Source organism: Alligator sinensis, unplaced genomic scaffold (genome assembly GCF_000455745.1).
Source record: "Alligator sinensis unplaced genomic scaffold, ASM45574v1 scaffold242_1, whole genome shotgun sequence".
Taxonomy (NCBI): domain Eukaryota; kingdom Metazoa; phylum Chordata; order Crocodylia; family Alligatoridae; genus Alligator; species Alligator sinensis.
In genome coordinates, this window is record NW_005842320.1 from 16,835 (window position 1) to 37,843 (window position 21,009).

The window sequence follows — 21,009 nt, forward strand, 5'->3', positions numbered from 1 at the left end:
CCACCTGCAATGGAGAGCGCAGCCCAGTGGCGGGCGGGTGACTGGGGCTAGCTTCCCAGAGCGCAGCCTGGCTCAGCCCGCTCCCTGCCGATCCAGGGGCACACGCCCACTTCCATGCTCTCCCAGACCAGCGGTGCATGGTAGCACACAGTGGCGGAAGTCCCCCTCCCTGAGTCCCATGCCCCCCCCCGCCCGGGCAGCTTGTCCCAGCCCCAGCCCCAATCCCTCCTTCTTTGTGGGGGCATTGATCTGTGCCCCCCATGCCCCTTCCCTCCCCCATCCACCCACCACAACAGACTTACGAGCTGGAGGCAGCTGTGTCCAGCGTCCTTGAGGACTGCTGGCTGTTTAATCTATGGCTGAATCTCTGAATTGCTGCCAAATCTTTTCCAAATTGATTCGGTGGCTTCCGATTCAATCTGGAGCTTTTAATGAGTCTCCCAATTCAATTCAGATTCAGAGATTTGGCCACCAAATATCTTTCAAATCAAATCGGTTACTGAAGCTTTGCACAGCTGTAATCTCACCAAGTCTCTGTTATTCCAATTAAGTTATAGTGCTGTGACTGTGCAAGAACTTCCACTTCTTCCTGCTTGTTTCCTAGGCTCTGCATTTGTGTACCGGCACCCAAGGTAACTAGTTGATTGCCCTGATTTTTCACAAAGCACGAAATTATCTTCCCTGTTGCCCTCTCCTGCTTGCTTTTCCTCTAGGTCTTCTGCTTCCCCAGCCTGTCTGCGAAGACGCTCTTTCCTCTCTTTGACAGGTGGATCCCATCTCTTCCCAGCAATCCTTCTCTTTGGAAGAGCATCCCATAGTTGAAGAAGCCAAATCCCTGCTGGCGACACCACCTGTGCAGCCAGGTGTTGATCTGCAGAACGCACCTGTTCCTGCCCAGGCCCTTTCATTGGAAGGATCAACAAGAACACAACCTGAGCCCCAGACCTCCTCACCCTTGCACCCTGAACCCTGTAGTCATTTTTGATATGCTCAGGGGCTCCCCTGGCAGTATCATTGGTGCCCACATAAATGATCAGCATGGGGTAGTAGTCAGAGGGCTGGATGAGCCTTGTTAGTAACCTCCATGACAACTCGGATCTGGGCTCCAGGCAAGCAAAAGACCTCCTGAGACAACAGGTCAGGTCGGCAGATGGCTCCCTCAGTCTCCTGCAGAAGGGAGTCTCTAATCACCACCGCCCGTCGCTTCTTCTTGATGGCGGTCATCTTGATCCTTCCCACCTTGGTGAGGCCTGGCCCATCTTCCTTCACCAAAGGAACATGCTCCTCCCTCTGATGCTAGGGCTGCATATCTGTTCTCCAGACAAACCACTGCAGGTCAAGGTCAAGATCTCTGCTTGCTGCCAGAAGTCACAAGTCTCCAGCTTCCACCCTCTTAGGTGTTCACATCCTCTCTCTTGTCTAGTGCTGTGTCTGGCATCTCTTCTTTCACAGGCCCAGAGGTCTCCTCCAGCATTGAACTGATGAACACCTCATGGCAAAGGATGCTTCAGAGCCTTGCCACATCCTCCTATAGTTCTCTTGCCTGTTCCCTGAGACACCACAGGAAGGCATCACTCACACCAGAGACACTCCCTGACCTGCTTGTTTGGAAGGAACCTGCAAGCTGCAGTTTCCACAGTGCCAAATCTGGACCTGGGTGGAAGCCTCAATGGTGAGCGGTCCTGCCTAGACAGAAACCTCACAGGTGCAATCAGAGGTAGTGGCAGTGGTTCTGATATTGCTCCAGCCAGTTCCCTGGGTCTCTTAATCTGCCTCTTCTCTCTTACTGCCCTTCTTCCAAGCACATCTTCCCTAGCAAACTTACCTGGAAACTGACATGTTTATTACTTGTTGGCCCCAATGGGTTCCTTTTTCCCCCCTGCTTCTTCACACCCCTCAAAAAGCAAGGGCGGGGGGGGGGGGGGGGCCCATGAACTGACTTAGGAAGTGGCCTGTGAACTGCCTGCAAACTGCTTACCCTGTTTGCAGCCCTGTTCACTGGCTCCCTGGTCAGTCTCCTTTTATACCCTGCTGGGCCTGGACTGGCTCTGCCCCCTCACTAGGACTTCTGTCAAGCCCAGGCAGCAATCATTCAGTAGACCACACCCACTTTGGGGAGTGAGTTAGGCCAGCATTAAGGTTTCACATCTCTTTGGAATGGAAAATACATAGGTATATGTAGGCCCCTGGAAGACATTATTTTGTCAAGCTGTAATCTTTGTAGCTCAACAGAAAATAAAGTGCTATGGGCAGCCACACATTCACAACACCCTGGCTGGAGGGCAAAGGCCCCTCTCTAATCAAGGTGTGATAGAGAGATGATCTGTAGCTCTCCCCAACCCCAGAGATGCCTGTCAGTGAGCTGCATAGGCTCACTGACAGGCTTATGAGCCTTTTAAAGCTCCCAGCGTTTTAAAAGACAGGATCACCATTGCCTATCCTTAAAGAAAGCAAATCTAAACCTCCTTTGTGTATTCAGAAGCAAGTGAAAGATCTTGATATTTTTATAGTCCTCTAGGCATAGATGTGCTTTTTATTCAAAATAATTGGCAAACCTCTTCCTGCATGAGTAAGACAAAGAACGTTGTCATTTTCCAGGAAACATGGAGCCTGCCAAAGTTATATCAAATTGAAATTTAGATAACACAAATACTGATTTTTTTCTGTTATTTCTTTTAAACAGTATTAACATGGTCAGTGAGACCATATGGATTGAGTTCTCTCCAGAAAGGTTTTCTTAATTGGAATTTTCGTAATTCGGTTGAAATTTTTAAAACAGGATGTTGTATATCACTGCCTGCAAGAGGCTATTTCTTTGAAAAGCTGTATCCACTTAAAATTTAAAAAGGACATATTTCTTAAAGAGTTTTAATCCCATACCTGGTGATATTGACAGTCCTTGTTACACCTGGACAGTGATTGCATGACAGTCTTCCATTTTTCAATTTGAAGAGTTCCTGAGGAAGCCAAAAATAAAAAAAGTGAACTCTTCTGGAAAGCTCTGTAGGGAGTTTAAACTCCTTTCAGAAGGTACTATGAAATAAAGTTTGTCATTCCAACAGAGTGGGACAGGGGAAGGCCTCTACTCAGCAGTTGGTGGAACTACAATAAGTTGGGCAAAATGTAATACTGTTTAAAGGAGGAAAAATTGAATGGGGTACATAACTCCTCTCTCAAAGCTTTGAAGTATACTCAGATTCCTCTGGCATCTATTTACCATGGAGAAGGAGACACCTATACATATACAAAGCATAGTACAAAGGAGTCTTGGAGCACATTACATTTTTTTCTACTTATAAACTGTTTCCTAAAGATGTATTTGACCTTGATATGTTGACAAAAATGCAAGAAAAGAGCCTTGTTAAAATGTACAGGTAGAAGAGGAATTATAGAAAACTGAACTAGTGGAATGGTGCCACGGCAGCACTTCTCTTGTCCATCACTTTTCATTCTATTTTCTCTTTTAATTGCAAATTATTTATGCCACTGACATTTAGATTTTCTTGTGGCCGTAAACAGGGGAAGAATAAACAGAATTCTTATAAAAACCTACACAGAACAAAATCTCATTCCTTACCTCTTCCTGCTGTTTAATAAAAACTTCTTTGTCTTCCAACTTTGAAATCAGTTCATGCAGCTTTATCTGTAAGTCACTGTTACTTTCGTTTCTTTTTGAAACATCTTGCTGGTATTGACTTAATTGAGACTAAAAAAAACCCCAAAAAGGTACAATCATACATATTCTAAAGAATTTCATAGGAATAAGTTCTGAAATCTGTGCATCTAGAAGTTTACCAAAAAATGGAATCCCTTTATTAATTTATAGCAGAGAACTGATGCGATTAAATTTGAATATTAGAGGAAGAAATTTTTTATTCAAACTGTTTACAACTCTGACTGCTTGCTTTTAAATTAACACCTACACCTATTTTTTCACGTGTGCAAACAAGGGAAAGATGGTTATGTTAGACCCAAAATAATGTGTCATTAAATCCACAGAAATACATAATTTAAAAACAGTTAAAAAGAGAAAAAAAGAAGACAACAACATGCGCACTTTAGTGTCTTTAATACTTAGGCTATGTGACCTTTTTGGTCTATTCATTTGCTGGTCATATTTAAACTTATTTTATATAAGTTCGTAAATTTATTCTATGTACTGATCCCTCACATATTTTGTTACTGGTTTTTGCCGTTTACTGTTTGCATTACTGTGGCACAAGATTTAGACCACATAAATATGAATGTAATAAAGTCTGATCCTCTGGTCTGTGTGATATTGTGGTCACAACTCCAAAAACTAACAACCCTGGATAAATAATACACAACAGGACAAATGGATCATCAGGTTCTCATTAAATTAATTTCAAACAAAATTCTGTAGCTGCAATAAATTTATTCTATGCGTCTTACTTTTTAGTTCAGAAAATGGAATTTGCCTTTTAATGGTGCCTATATTTTACTCAGAATTCTGTATTATGCTACAAATCTATAGGTTATAAGATAATCACCATACCCTAAGATTGCAGATCACTCTATCTTTATCTTCTCTCAAGTTGTTAATCATTTCCACATAACGGCTGGAGAGCTCATCTGTGGCAGACTGTACCACTGAACTAGAACAAGTCTAGAAAACAAATGTTGCAAAATTAAATACAATATTGATTACAACATAATTTATCACAGTTGTAAGGATATAACAGGATCTCAGTAGCTGATAAAAACAAGTTTATTCTGAATTAATATGCTCACTAGAATGTCCATTTTTTCTTTAACTTATAAATCTACCGCCAGTAATTAGTAAACAGTAATGTTTTGAGATAACAAAGGAGTCCATTACCTGCCTTCTCAGGTTCTGGATCTCTTGTTCCAAGGCACGTTTACTGTACTCTAGTTCCTTTAAGTGACACTCCTTCTCTCCCTCACCATGGCGGAGAGAAAGGATCTGTTCTTCCAGTGAGCGACATTTTGCAATATTTTCTCGGAGTCCTTGCTATGAAAGCAGTGCACAAGAAAGTAAAATTAGATATGGAGCAGCGTGGTAGTCTCAAAGTCTGTCTTTGACTAGTGCTCATTATTTGGGGACATACAGTTATTTATACACAGCCATTTCTTTATTCAGATCTGACGTAGGGCCAGATAATGGGAGGTGTTTCAGAAATTCAACTTTCTTCGTAGCCTATGGGAACTAAAGACACACCTTCCAAGATCAGATCCTTAGTACGCAATTTCACCAAGGGTTGGCTGCACACTCAAGACTGGAAATAGGCTTTTGTATTTACTGTTCCTGGAAGAAGTGGGTGTGGAGGAAGTTGGGCATGCTAAGAACTAGGCAAATTTGCTCTTAAACAGATTATAAAACTTTACCAAGCACTGGATTAAAAAGTGTTCTTCATATTTTTGTTTTAAACGATCTTCTTCTCCTCTGACAACTACGCAGCTCCCATTTCAAACTAATTTTATCCATTAGGCTGAATTGCTAATTTTAATGTTTCTAAACAATGGCAACTATTGTACACAGAACTTTAGTGAAGGGGAAAAAAACAAAGCGCTAGCATGCTGCGCTAATTATTTCTGCCAAAGCGTTAAGTGAAGAATAATCTTTTTTGTGAACTACCACATCCCACACAGGACACATTACTTGTTATTCACATGCAACCAGACATGAGTCAGTACTTAAATACATTTAGAAAAAAGTTTACTCCCACTTTAAGAGCTTCTTAGGTTGTCAGAGAACTATTAGTTGGCTTTAGTATTAGATGAAAGTTGAGATGAAACAATTATATGGCTTCAGTTCCACTATAGTTCAGCCAAATCTACTTACAGTTTAGTTTGTCCATTGTTTTATATGGGATAAATTATTGTGTTTTAACCTTCACTTAGTAGAATAGGAGCAGACGGATATGAGCATGTCAGTTGCTCTGCTGTAATGAGTGGGAAGCTCCCCTCCATTATACATACACTTTAAAACAGTATAATTACTTTAACAGTATAAATTTAGTATATTAGTATAATTCAATAAAATGTATTCACACATTACAGAGAACGCAGATTTATGTTGGAAGTTGAAAGGATCATGAAGAATAGATTTGTGATTTTTATTTTATTTTATAAAGCTCAATGGTATTCTGTATGTTAGTTTTGGGTGGTAGTTACTTTGTTACGCAATAAGTCTTCCAACTTACCTGCTGCTGGCGATTATTCTCTCTCAGAGAAGCCAACAGTGTTTCGTATTCCTTTGCCTGAGATTCTTTAAAAGCAAGGTCTTTCTTGAGCAACATATTTTCAGTTTCTAGTTTCTGAAAAATAAAAATAAATCAATAACTACTGCAATTTCTCTACTGAAATAATGGACCCTTTCTTTTAAGATACAGATGAATGAAAAAAATAAATCAGCATCTATACAAAAGGAGACAAAAATATAAAATCTATAAGGGTGGAAACATATCTCCTGATGCCTCAAATGGTGAGCTAATACACTTTGCTACCGTTTGTCATGCCACATGAGAGAAAAAAAAAAGTGGCATGACAAAAAGGTAGTACCAGACTCTGCTGCTTTTTTGCGACAGACATCTCTTACTCTGTGGCAGGAGAACACAAGCAGCATAAGCTGCTTACTCTCTCCAGAGATCCCAGGCAGGTGCATGGAGGTTTCAGTTCCTCGAACTCCTGGAGCACCTGCCTGGCTTGCCCCACTTAAAGAAAAGCACCCCAGAAGTCTCTCCAGACATGGAGAAAAATAGGGGTTACCTGCTCACCCATACCTGTCCCTGGTAATCCCCCACTTGCAGACACTCCTTGTGCTGGGGAGCAGGACAGGCATCTCCCATAGTGGCCCCTCTTCATTCCCAACAATGGGTGGGGAGGTGGGGAAGACGGCACAGCAAATGAGGTTGCAGATACAGGACTTGATTAACTTACCCCAGATATTATTCTGTAGTATAAAGACAGCTCTGTGCTAGCTACTTCTAATTGGCCCTAGACAACTAGGTGGGAGAAAATCAGTTTGGCTAGAGGAGTGAACACATAACCAATACATAGGAATAAAAACTTATACTGGTGTATAGTTCCTCCTCATTTGACATGGACATACGTAACATTTAGAATGGTTTAAATGCAGTTTAAGCCACAAGCAGACAGACATACAAGCCTGTCAAGCTGATTTAAAGATGCCTGGTTCAAATTCTACCTGAAAAATCAAGAACTATTTTGAACCAGTGCACTGAGAAATGGTTCAGTGTGAAGGGTGGACACGAAGGATTTCATGACAGAACTAGTTGGTCTTCCAGGCATCCCCCACTGCATCATTTCCCCCACTGCATCATCCCCCACTGCATCACAGCTCGTAAAGCCGTGCCCCACCTTGGCATGGCTTTATGAGTGCTCGTGGTGCTTGGGCCAGGTGCCAGATGATTGGAAGATAGCCAATGTGGTCCCCATCTTTAAAAAAGGGAGGAGGGAGGACCCGGGCAACCTTAGGCCCGTCAGTCTTACCTCAATCCTGGGGAAACTCTTTGAGAAGATCATCAAGGAGCCCATCTGTCACGGGCTGGCATCGGGGATGATGCTCAAGGGCAACCAGCACGGTTTCATTAAGGGCAGGTCATGTCAGACCAACCTGATTGCCTTTTACGATCAGGTCACAAAAGCATTAGATGTAGTCTTTCTGGACTTCAGCAAGGCCTTTGACACTGTCGACCACCCCATCCTCATTAAAAAACTAGGTGACTGTGGCATCAATGCCTACACGGTCAGATGGATTGCTAACTGGCTGAAGGGTCATACTCAGGAGGGTGGTGGTGGACGGGTCATATTTGACCTGGGGGGAAGTGGGCAGCGGAGTCCCCCAGGGTTCAGCCCTTGGGCCCGCACTGTTCAATTTCTTTATCAGCGATTTGGATGACGGGGTGAAAAGCAACCTGTTCAAATTTGCTGATGATACCAAAATATGGGGAGAGGTGGGCACATTAGCAGGGAGGGAGAGACTGCAGAAAGACCTGGATAGGTTGCAGGGGTGGGCTAACAAAAACAGGATGCATTTCAATACTGACAAGTGCAGGGTGCTGCACTTGGGCAGTAGTAACCAGCAGCACACTTATAAGATGGGAAACTCCCTTCTTGAGAGCACGGAGGCAGAAAGGGATCTTGGAGTCATCACTGACTCCAAGATGAACATGGGCCGACAATGCGAGGTCACGGTCGGCAGGTCTAACCGGACCTTATCGTGCATCCACAGGTGCATCTCAAGTAGGGCCAAGGAGGTGATCCTCCCCCTCTACGTGACACTGGTCAGGCCACAGCTGGAGTACTGTGTCCAGTTCTGGGCACCCCACTTCAAGAGAGATGTGGACAACATTGAGAGGGTTCAGAGGAGGGCCACCCACATGATCCGGGGACTGCAGGGCAGACCCTACAACGAGAGGTTATGGGACCTGAACCTGTTCAGCCTTCACAAGAGAAGGCTGAGGGGGGACCTGTGACCGTCTATAAACTCACTAGGGGGGGACCAGAAGGGTTTGGGGGAGACCTTGTTTCCCCTAGCACCCCCCCAGATAACAAGGAATAACGGCCACAAGTTGTTGGAGACGAGGTTTAGATTAGACATCCGTAAGAACTACTTCACAGTCAGGGTGGCTAGGATCTGGAACCAACTTCCAAGGGAAGTGGTGCTGGCTCCTACCCTGGGGTCTTTAAGAAGTGGCTTGATGCCTACCTTGCTGGGGTCATTTGAGCCCAGTTTTCTTCCTGCCTAGGCAGGGGGTCGGACCTGAAGATCTGCAAGGTCCCTTCCGACCCTACTTCTATGATTCTATGATTTCTCACCCCTCACTTTTCCCCCACTGCTGCAACTGGGTGCTCTGGTACAGATAGGTCACTACTGCCCCCCAGTTTTTAAATCAACAAGTTGCTGGTTCAATAATCAGTTGAGTCCTTGCTCCTGAACAGCAACCCCATATTATGCCTCCCAGCCTCTGGGGCCCACACAATATGGGTCCAAGCACTCCCCCCACAAGTCAGGGAAGTACACAGCAGACTTCAGTCAACTGTAGACTATTGAAGGGTTTTGTACTCATGTTTAGGAGAAGGGCAAGCAGAAAAGTGAAAGCCCTCAGCCACAGGTTACCCAATCCCTGGCGCCTGTAAAGCATCAGTGCAAGCACATACCACTGTGAGACATGCTGGGCTGGGTGCTCCCTCCCACTCCCTGGTGTCAGGGTGCACAATTTTGAACTGGTTCTCAATCAGTGACATATGAGAATGCTTCAATTGTTATGTGTGTCTGTACCCTGTCCTGTAACCTTTACAGATTGGTTCCCAATCAGTGACATGTTGGAATGACTCAGTTGCTCTGTGTCTGCACCCACTGGGGGGTAAGTTTACCCTGGAGCAGAGTAGCTTACACTAGAATAAGGCTGTACATTAAGTGTCAGTGTACTCCATAGCAAATATACTGTTTATCTGCAACAACAGTTTCCTTAAGATTAAAGCCAATACCTCAACTTCTTGAAGACATTTAAAGCAGTGAGAGGCACATACCAGAGGCCTGATTTGTGTAAGAAAATAGACCCAGTGATCAAAAGTTACTCCTCCATTGTTACAACTAATTTAGATGAGCCAATGAAAAACTAAAAAAAAAAAAGAAAATGCAATGACCTACCCCTAAATCACCTTGTAGATGGCAAAGCTCCTCTCGCAAACTGCTAAAAGTAGAAAGCACGAGTCTCAGCGATTTATCTGATGTCACTCTCATCTGGAAAGAAAAGGATCAATTTTCAGTATTTTGTGGAATATAATCTTTTACCACAACTAGAGAGAGTCAACATCAGTTATAAAACCAGTTTTCTTCTGGCTTAATGGTACAGATTTTGTTTGAAATATGCTTAGTGACTTAATAATGGCAGTAAAGAGGAAAATAAACTCACTCTGTAGTTAGCCAAAAAGAGCTGCTCACATCATTCAGCTTTGAAACTTCAATCAATGTCTACAAATGTGAGACTTATGCTCACTGCAAATTACAGTTATTAGTTCTTGCCTCACAGGACAAAACATATATTCAAATTAATAAAGAGCAAGAGAAATAAAGAGGAACTGGAAGCATGAACTTAATGAAATAAATAAATATGCTAGTATTTAATATTTTCAGCTAGTTTGCAAGTTTAGTGCTTTTTGAGGTTATAGCAATTTAATAACCACCACTCCTAGGAAACTACATGGCAGTGATTCATCTCTGAGGTTTGTGAAACTAAGCCTTTAGCCCAAGGACAAAGCCATTAAACAAAACAAAAAAACCCAAAACAAACAGCTCCTCCCTTCAAAGTACAAAACCAAAAAGATTAAAAGGATTCAACTGAACATTAAATAAAACCAGTAGTGCTGGTAAATGCAACTTTACCCATTTTCATTCCCCCCACCTCCATCATTAATACATTCAAACAGCTGTGTGTGTGTCAGTTTATATTAAAGTGATTTTTTGTTGCAGTACCAACTTAAAATCCTGGGAAGGAGCATCAAGTTTTTTTTGCCAAATACAAGAAGAACTGCAGATAGCAAGTGCTATAGATCCTAAGATTATAAACAACTGCTTGTCACTTATCTCAATATCAAAAGAACAGGACTACATTATCTACTATAAAAATGTCTGTTTCCATATTTGTATGGATTATATTAATAGGATATAAATTACCAACACACAATACTGTTGAAAACTTCTTTTGCAGGACTTACAATGTCAGTCAGTTAAAAACCAAAGCACTTTTATAACATAGAAGATGTGTTTCAGTTTACATTATTAGTATTAAATAATTTATTTTACACTGAAGTCAGAAGTGGCTGGAACTACAAGTATCAAAATACCATTTTATATTTATGAATACACACGGTGCTCCATTTTTACACCATCTGTACCTGGGCCTTCAAAAATGCAATTCTAAAGCTATGGAAGGTAAATTTCTATTAGAAAACAGAATTAGATTTTAATTAGAAATCAGAATTTCTCATTTTTAATTAAGGTAGAATGTGATAGAATTTCAGTTTTAACTTAAGATATTTCACAGCTATGGCCAAAAAGGTAAACAAAACATCTACACCAAGAGAGATTTTCAATAAAGGACTTATAAAGCATTTGGGTACTTGGGTCCAAAATTGAAATCCAAAAAAAGTTTAAAAAAATGCTCGCTTGCTAACCCTATTCCTGAAGCTGCATTGACTAGAAAGAAACTTGACTGCCTAACCCAGCGGCCGCTGGCAGATACTAAATTTAGTCATACAACTCAGATCTGACAAATTTTACACTAGATCCCAAAACCTGTGCATCCTACTAAGCCATACTTGCAAGGCAAGAAGTCTGATTTTGGGGATCTGTCATAAGTGTCATCTGATCCATAATGACTGTTGGGTTTTTAAAAGCTTGGGGTACTGGGAGTCTGACACCAAGGACCCTCTCCCTGATGTTGTATATCTGGCACCCTGGGACCTTTAAAAACCATGGATGCAGCCCAGCTGCACCTGCTACCCTTTGAACATGTCAGCAAACCACATGTTCAAATTACAGCATGATGCAAACCAGTCCACTTTTATCAATTTAAAGAGGAAAATCTTTGCCGCCGATTTGGCATTTTAATTGTTTCATAAATTTTTTGCACGTGTGGCATGTTGCCATTTATCATGCAATTAACAGAAGTCTGTCAGGGGCCTGTACTTTTTTTTTTTTTTTACTTTACAAGTACTATACAAGTACTTTTTTTTTTTTTTTTTTTTTTTACTTTACTTTATTCCCTATACACATAAAGATATCTTTGCACATGCCCCTGTGAACAGCCTGGTGCCTGGCATTTAATTCTTGCCCAAGTTCAACCAGGATCTGGAAAACAGACTCTTCTCTCAAAGTCCCCTGGGGAGGAAGCTGTTTTTAACTATATTGAATATGTTGACAAAATAAATACAATTGTGACTGTTTTCTTGTATTACACTGGGTGGAGAGGGAGGTATTGTTAGGGCAGTTTCCTGGGTGCTGTAAGATGCAGGTTTGGATCCCTTATAATCAGAAGGTGGAATTAAATGCAGGTCCCTGATTTTCTGGGCAAGTGCTTTAACTTTAAAAAGAGACTGATTCCTATTCAGTTCTTTTAAAGAATGGTTATAGGCCTCAGCCTCTACCCTAAGGAAAGGATTCCAGGTTGTGGATGCCAACTAGATTGTGGTGTGAGATTTAGAGAGTAACAGGATCTAAAATTCACCCTGGTACTCTGCAATACTTATTGGCTGGCTTAGACAGCTGTCTTGGTTACCATTCTGAGTTGTCTTGATATCAGCTGCTAAGAAGTGCTTAGGCTCTTTATACAGTCCATGAAGAGAGCCTAAGCACGTAAATTAGGGTTCTAAATTCCACTGTGGGCTACATATCCTGTACTGAATCTGGCCCCTCTCTCTTATATAGCACCTTTCAGTAGCTGGTATCAAAACACTTTATAGTATGAGAATACCATACTAATATGTATCAAAAGATGGTAAGAAAGTAATAATGTGACTATTATGAGGCCATTAGATGACCCAGCCTGCTTCATTTTGAGGCTTCTGTTTTTCTTTTTCTGATCACCTCAGATCTCAAAATATGCAAACCTGGCTGAGGAGAGACTGCACTTGTTAGGAGAGAAGATCAAGAGAACACGGAGATATAAAACAACAGGGCACACTTTTACATTAAAAGTTGCATTTATAAAGCTTATAAAATTGTAAAATGACTAAGATAACATCATCAGTGTAAAACAGACGTGCATGCTGAGTGTCATAGATGGTTCTTAGCATACCAACATGAGTTAAATGGTTGTAAGAAATTAAGGAACTTGTTGAAGTATGACAATTAAACATTTGTTAAAACCATTAATGACTTTTTAAATCTTTACAATTAGAATCTTAATACAAAGAACAACTAACAAAAGGTCTAAAGATGTAAAGCAGGTGTTATTTAATTCTTCTGTATAAGACTAAATAGTTTCCAGCAAAATTGAAAGACAGAATTAAACATTTTAAAAGAGAAAAAAGTGCATCGTGTAAAAAGTAAGTAGTCTGCTGAAACAACTGTGATGGCATACCATTCAGACAAAGCCCACAGTAGGATTCTAAGAAGGATAAGGCATTAGGATAAAATAAAATATCTAATGTATATGTTCATGTGTATTTCAGGAAATCAAGGCAATTACTAGCTGCTTCAACTTAACTTTTCCCCTTATCCCCATCTCTTTTAGTGGTTTATTTTATTTGCATACCTGAAGGATATAACGAATTAACTGCTTTGTTGATTCTGATAATCCTTTAGGAATCAAACATTCAATGTCTTCAATCTAGAAGTGGAATGAAGGGAATAAAAAGTCAAACCAAATACAACTGGTTATCTTTGAAATCCTGAGAAGTTTCATAATATCTATTTATTAATCACACATCACTATGAAGAAACATGGTTACTGTGATATAATAAATAGAATGTGAATAGATCACACTCCATCCAGAAATCTGTGTTTGACACTCTATATAACATTACATTGTTATATTATTTAAACTTTTGATTGATGAATATGCTAAAAACATTTTTTTAGAATTAAAATAAAAAAGTTATATTAAGTTGTCACTATCAGTTTGTAATAGAATCTGATCAAATTTCCATTGCTAAGTATAGACAGAGTTATAGGCACCAGAAAGACCAACAAGCTGAAAGAAGCACTGCAAGTATTTTAAGAAGTGGCCCTCTTTCCTGCAGCTTACTATGGAAGTATCACTTCACCTTCTGATCCAAAAGCCTTAAAAAAAATAGAGGCCTTTATCAACATCATATTTACACCTCTACAGCTGTAGATTCAGAACCCTATTAATAACTAAGAATCTTCTATTATCATAGATTCAGTAGGCTGCTCCAGATCTTCAGCTGATGAAAGTTCATATAGCTTCACTGCAGAAGGCTCCATCTGCTTTACACAGAGGCTCCATCTCATTCCCACCACCAATAGAAGTCAGTGACAGACCAGACTGGATTGCACTGGACACTTACTTCACTGTGAGATTCAATGTTGTGTTTCCTGTAAGACACACACAATGACAGATTGAGAGATAGTACTTCCTGCTGATTTTAATGCAGAATAGAAAAACTGACCCAATACTCAAAAGTGGTACAAGGCAAGCCTTTGTTCTCTCCCACTTTTTAAACTTCATACCAGAAGCAAAGGAGGGTTAACCCCAGCACAGACTTTTCCTTTATGAAAGGCAACATTTGGGAACCATTAAGACATTTCTAAGCATTACCAACACTTTAACAGTTACCACGATAAGTTAATTCATAGTTAATTCTGATTTTCTGCAACAGAAAATCATTAAATAGTCATTAAAATTGATGAGTACCTTTACTGCTTTAGGGAAAAATAAACATGGGCCAGTGAGAGCAAGAAAAAACAGGGTGGAGAGGGATGGAACAACAGTTTTAAAAGAGTTGAAAAGTTTATTTTGAAAAATAAATGCAGCCTGGTGAGATTAAGTATCAAATAAGTCTTTCAAATACTATTAATCTATACAGATTAATTTTCATTTAGGTGCTGTACATTACAATGCATGAAGCTGATCTCTCAATCCAAAATATGCCTTAATATAAGGAATAAAGCTACAATGTTAACAAAAGGGTAATTTTTTTTAACATTTTCAGTTAAGCAATCTAATTGTTTCTTTGAGCAACATGTCACAGCACGCTGTTCACACACTGCAGTATACTTCCTATGCTGTCTAAATATCTCAACAAGAGTGAAGATATGTAACTCTTAAGTGCCTTGAGCATTTAATCACAGACAATGCGAAATATACTGGATTCAATAAAGTTGCATGGTTATTGCCATCTCTTGTATCTGTGTGCAAGTCAGTGAGTGCATAAACTGTGAGAGTCCTAGAGTAAGGTTGTAGCCGTGATGGTCCAGGAATTCTGAGGGGCAAGCATTTCTTAAGGTGATATCTTTTATTGGACCAACTGCATAGTTGGGATAGAGTCTGATAAGCTTTTGAATGCAAAACATTTTTCTTTGGTCACCTGAAGAACATCTTGCATTCAGAAAACTTGTCTAACTCTATCCTAACTATGCAGTTGGTCCAATAAGAGATATCACCCTAAGAAATCAAAGGTTCATAGAAAATTAGGGTGGGAAGAGACCACAGGAGGGCATCAACCCCCTGCTCAAAGTAGAACCATCCTCAACTATATCATCCCAGACAAGGCTTTGTCTACCCAGGTCTTAAAAGCCTCTGAGGATGGAATTTCCACCACATCTCTGGATAGCCTTTTCCAGTGCATTACTACCCTTCTAGTGAAAAAGTTTTTCCTAACATCTAACTGAAACTTCTATTGCTGCAACTTGAGACAATTGTTCCTTGCTCTCTCATCTGCCATCACTGAAAACAGTCTAGTTCCATCCTCTTTGGAACCAACCTTCAGGTAGCTGAAGGCTGAAAATAATCCCCCCTCACCTCAGTCTTCTCTTCTCCAGACTAAATAAAACCAGTTCCCTCAGCCTCTCCTCAGCAGTCATGTTCCCCAGCCATCTAACCATTTTTGTTACCCTCTTCTGGACTCTATCCAATTTGTCTACATCCTTTCTGTAATGCAGGGCCCCAAAACTGGACACAGTACTCCAGATGAGGCCTCACCAGTGCCAAATAGAGGGGAATAATCACTTCCTTCAATCTGCTGGCAACACTCCTACTAATGCAGCCCAGTATGCCATTAGCCTTCCTGGCAACAAGGTAACACTGTTGGTTCATATTCAACTTATTGTCCACTATAACCCCCAGGTGTTTTTCTACAGATCTGTTATTTAGCCAGTCAGTTCCCAGCCTGTACCAGTGCATAGGATTGTTCCATCCTAAGTGCAGGACTTTGCACTTATCCTTATTGAACCTCATGAAATTTCTTTTGGTCCAGTCCTCCAATTTGGCAAGAGCTCTCCAAATCCCAGCCATACCCTCCAGGGTATCTACTACTCCCCCCAGCTCAGTGTCATCAGCAAATTTGCTAAGGGTGCACTCCATTTTATATTCCAGATTGTTGATGAAGGTAGTGAAGAAAACCAGCCCCAGGACTGACGCCTGAGGCACTCCACTTGATACTGGCTGCCAACTAGACCTCGAGCCATTACTTATTCTTGCATGAATGTTGTAGGAAACTAAATCAAAAGCTTTGCTAGACGCAAGGTATAATCATGGCCACTTCTCTCCCTGCATCCGCAGAGCCAGTTATCTCATCATAAAAGGTAATCAGGTTGCTCAGGCATGGTAAACTATGGTATGCAATCCTAAGATTTTTAGAATACCAGAAGGATGGGACAACTATTCCTAAAGTACCTCCTTCCTAGCTTGTCCACATGCTGCAGTAAACAGCTGTACAGGTCATTACTCTTGCAGTTCAGTTCAGCAAGTAGTTCTCCAAAATATCGGCAATCCAGCTGGTCGTTACATTCCTGAGGACATGGCATATATTGCTGAGGACATGGCATACATTGCTGAGGACATGGCACCTAGAAGTGGGGCAGGGGTGAGAAAGGCAAATCAATATCCTGATTAATATGGAAAAATAATATGAACATTTCTACCTTTAAAAAAAAAGTTACGACTGAACTTCAGAAGGTTTATGACATGCATTATTATTTGTTTGCTCTTATTACTTACAAAAGTTTTTGTATTTTGAAAAAAGCAAGACTTGTTTTGGTAATAATCTTGTACCGAACCTACTGCATAACTTAGACAGATGTTAGGTAAGTCTTTGAACACAAAATACCCTTCAAGTCCAAAAGCTCATCCAATGTCTCTCCCAATTATGCACTTCAGGCAATGATTAAAAAAAAAAAAAAAAAAAAAAAAAGCACCAAACAAACCTTGCTTTTCATGTATACCTTGGACCACCCTGGCTACAGTAATACTATACCATCTATTTCATCATTTTTTCAATAAAGTACTATAAAAGCCAAATAATTCCTTTACTACACCACAGCGATAAAATAAAGAAGCAAAATCAGTCTCATTACACTAAACTTATTCCAAAGACTTCTCACTGAAAATATCTTTCTACTATATTAGTGTGGTCACTGTTCTGGAAAGGAAGGTGCTAAGAATTGGGAATTAAGCTCTCTTTTTAAATATATTTATTTAATGAACAGCACACATCCCTGTGGCTTTGTCTGCACAGTTAATCCAGAGGGGTGGCACCCAGATTGGCCTGTCATAAGCATGAGATTCCCCACTGCAAAGCTATGCACATATTACTGTGTCGTCATTGTTTCTGTATTCTCCTACATGTGTCTGCAAGTATATCAGGCTAGGCTAGACATTCATGTGTAGCACTACAAAGAGCCCGAGATGAATAATTCTGGTATAAACAAATTAAAAGAATCTAGACTCCCTCTCTCATGAACTCCACCTTTGTGATAACTTACGAAATGCAAAACCCACACTTCTCCTATCATAGCTAAAGCAAAATGTTAGGTGCTCTGTTTCAGACCTACCTTCTCTCCAAATCAATCCTTGTGCCATAAGTGATATATTTGGCCCTTACTCACAGACAGGCATTTCATTTCCTGGACACACAATTGTGCATTCATACAAGACTATGTATGTGCATACCTGACTGCAGTCCCAGAGACAAAGGATGGAGAAATTTTTCCAAGCAGTTTGGAAATTTTGTAGTTTTTTTCAGATGGTCTGGAAAAAAGCATGAAGTTGGAGCACTAGGAGACAAGAGAAGTCTCAAGGAAATCTCAGGGAAGGAACTGGAGAGGAGACAGGGAGAAGAAAAAATTAAGAACAGAGGAGCAAGACTGATATACGAAGTGTTTTTAAATTAAGCAGGGAAGTCCACCAGTACAGAATTTGTGGAAGGAATAGGGAGAAATTAGACATAAGAAAGGAAATCTCTTTGCACTTCTCCAAGCAAAAATCACATTAGCAGAAGTGTCTACAGTATGATGTAAGGAATTCTGTTACAAAGTTTGAGGAAATTACTGTCACACTAAGGGTGGCATTCTGTTTCCCTCTGATTGTCTAAGTGGAAGATTCTGTTTCCTGGCAGTGTGGAGAAAGTATGGATATACACAGTTTGTGCACAGAATTAGTGTGTTCAGGAGACATACATGGCTATAGGCACTGTACACCCTTGCGAAGCATGCTGATAGCTAAAGTCCAGAAGTGTAGGCAGCCCAAAACTATGATAGGAGAGAGGAGGGAAGACCACCTTACCACATTTTAGCTGAGTGAGGGCACTCATCTGGAAACACATGGCTCCTATATATGTGCAGGAAGGCTGCTCCGATGTGCTGCAATAACAGCGTGTTGAAGCAGACTTGATTCATTGAGTCTCCTGGAGCATGGCAATTACCAAGCTCCAGCAAACTCCAGCACCACAAGTATCAGCATCCCCACACTGAAAAATGGTGGTGGGGCACTTTAAATTAATGCTGGTTTAATAAGCTTTAGTTCAAAGTGCCCCACCACCATTTTTCAGCATGGGAATGCTGATACATGTGACACTTATTTAGTGTGGCTCTTGGACATGAGCTAAATAGAGTGCCTCCTCTACCTCCCAGAACACATCTATAAGTGCCCACAGGTTCTAGGGGCCCCCTTTCCCACAGTGTGCTTGAACTTGCATCACTCCATCTTCCCAGAACAGCACTCTAACCACCACACCACAGATCAAGCCTTACCCATACCCTTTTACGGGAGTTTTCTTTGATACTATCTCCACCCCTCCCCAGGCAACCAAGAGAGGGAGATGTGGGCCCAAGTGGAAGAAAGCAAGCTAGAGGAAGTGTGACTCAACAAGACAGCACGGGTCATGGATTTCAGCCTAGAGCCCTGCTCCCAGTGAGGCAAAAACTGCTTTTTGTCCATCTTTTCCAATAACTATTCAATGCAAGGCACAATGGCTCATTCTCAAAAGAAGCACTGGGGAGAGGCATATCTAACTGGTCATTAGAGTACTGTGAAGAGGTATCAGAAAGATGGAGGTTTTAACCCTCTTTAAGCAGGGGTCACCTATAACCTATGTCTCCAGCTTTCTGTATAAGCGTCCTGGATCACTCAGCTACTAGGGTAAAACACACAGGAGTGCCCTTCTCCTCCATCATTTTGTTCGCAAGACTTGATCTCAGACATGTGCATACATAGTCTTCTCAGCATGCAGAGTTACATAGCCAAGAAACGAAATTCCTACTTGTACACAAGTGCCAAACATGCCCCAAGATGATTAAAAATCTGACCCTTAGATAACAAAAAAATGGAAATAGATAGTGCTAAAAAGTCTGGCTTGACATCACACACTAACTGATAACAGCTAGAAAAGCCACCTTAGAGGATACTGTGTGCTGCTAAGACTACATACAGGTAAACAGATTAGCCAAGTGTGGCATGCTTATGAGAGTACCACAACAGGAAGATCATACACAAACATCTTACTTCTGAGAAAAAGGTACTAAATTCCCACAAAATGTAAAAGGAGGAATGAATAAGCCTATGTACCACACTTTCTGAAAACAAAGTAATCTTCTGAGACAGGATAAGTTTTCTAGTCTTTTCTATTTAGATGGAATATGCCTAAGAGTCAAATTTCCAACCACTGCTTAGTAAATGTGTTTCTAGAGTAACTATCAATTTGACAAGTGCAATGGTCAAACACACAGTTTTTGGACAGCATGGGTTTGGTTTAAAATTACCCTCAAAATGCCATAAACAGGATATAGGGAAAACATATGTAAAATCATCATCTCTATCTGCCAGCGACATGATTGTAAAGCTACAGAGCAGTTTTGAAATGTATTTTGTCTGCACTCCAGCCAAAAAATCTCCTTCCACTTGGGCCCCTTAAAATATATACAGCTGACTCAATAAGCTCATAAGTGTCTGCTTTGACAACTCTGGACAAATCACAAAAGAATCACACTATGCTGAGATTGCAAGAAACGGGAAAGTTGTCATTGTTCAGCAGTAAGATACATACATACATACATACACATTTTGTTTATTATTTTGTGCATTTTCCAAAAGGAGACAAGGAACTTAAAATCACCACGTCACATTATTTAGATAGAGCACTTCAAGGAGAAAACCTAGAACACAGCGTCTCTGTAAAGCACTATCCTATATTATTATAAAATAAGACGAAGGTCCTCTGGAGCCTAGTTGCCCATGGGGCTAGAGCAGTTTCTATAGCCAATGGCACAGAAGACATGACATGGTCAGCATCATGTCCAACTGCCTTAACTTCTGCAGCCTGAATGACCCATTTACAGCAGGGACAACTGGGGGTGGCCTGTGGCACAGTTCTGAAGCTGCTGTTTGAACTTTTGCATCTAGAAGTGTAGCAAGGTATCTTAACCTTTCTGAGACCACACCCCTCAAGGTCATAATAATATATTATGAAAAGAAAAATACTTAGTAGAAGTTTTTCTTACTGGTTCACATGTCTGGACAGTTACCCTGCTCCTTTCTCTACCATCACCACACACAGGGATTGGAATTATTTCACAGGGAATACCAGTTTGGGTTTGTTGGCACTGCTGAGTGATTTGTGACTGTTCAGTTTGCTGGCATGTCTGGGGAACATGGCACTGGTTAGATTGCAGAGGAATTTGGTAGGAAACCTGGTATATAAAAAAAAGAACAAGAATTCAAGATTACTTTACACCAAGAACCACGCTTTACTCAGTATAGAAGTACTGCACACATAAAATATATATTTTACATGGAAAGTCCTAAAAATCATAGTTTATATTGACTGTCTTTTCAATTACACTGACAAATGTGCCTTTATAAACATATTTAAACAAACAAAAAAGGCTCAACTGAAATGAGAAATACAATTTTTAGCATTTATTTTGCTGGTCTCAACATGGACTATACATAGGTTGGAATTTTGGGGCTTTTTGATTGTTTCTCAGTTTCATAGTAGCTAGGGTCAGGAGGGACCTGAACAGATCATCTAGCCTGACCCCC

At 40.7% G+C, this 21,009-nt stretch overlaps 1 protein-coding gene across 2 annotated transcripts in view; it reads right to left on the reverse strand.

The window, feature by feature from the left end:
* POF1B (POF1B, actin binding protein) overlaps positions 1 to 21,009 on the reverse strand; it is a 78,830-nt gene that overhangs the window by 10,659 nt on the left and 47,162 nt on the right. For both annotated transcript variants that reach the window (XM_025209968.1, XM_025209966.1), the window contains exons 4-13: positions 20,469 to 20,657; positions 16,369 to 16,541; positions 14,042 to 14,069; positions 13,266 to 13,340; positions 9,659 to 9,751; positions 6,186 to 6,299; positions 4,841 to 4,993; positions 4,517 to 4,627; positions 3,578 to 3,706; positions 2,881 to 2,957 (exon numbers count right to left, since the gene is read on the reverse strand). In XM_025209968.1, coding sequence (XP_025065753.1) covers positions 2,881 to 2,957; positions 3,578 to 3,706; positions 4,517 to 4,627; positions 4,841 to 4,993; positions 6,186 to 6,299; positions 9,659 to 9,751; positions 13,266 to 13,340; positions 14,042 to 14,069; positions 16,369 to 16,541; positions 20,469 to 20,657 — 1,142 coding nt within the window. The remainder of the gene's footprint in view (positions 1 to 2,880; positions 2,958 to 3,577; positions 3,707 to 4,516; positions 4,628 to 4,840; positions 4,994 to 6,185; positions 6,300 to 9,658; positions 9,752 to 13,265; positions 13,341 to 14,041; positions 14,070 to 16,368; positions 16,542 to 20,468; positions 20,658 to 21,009) is intronic.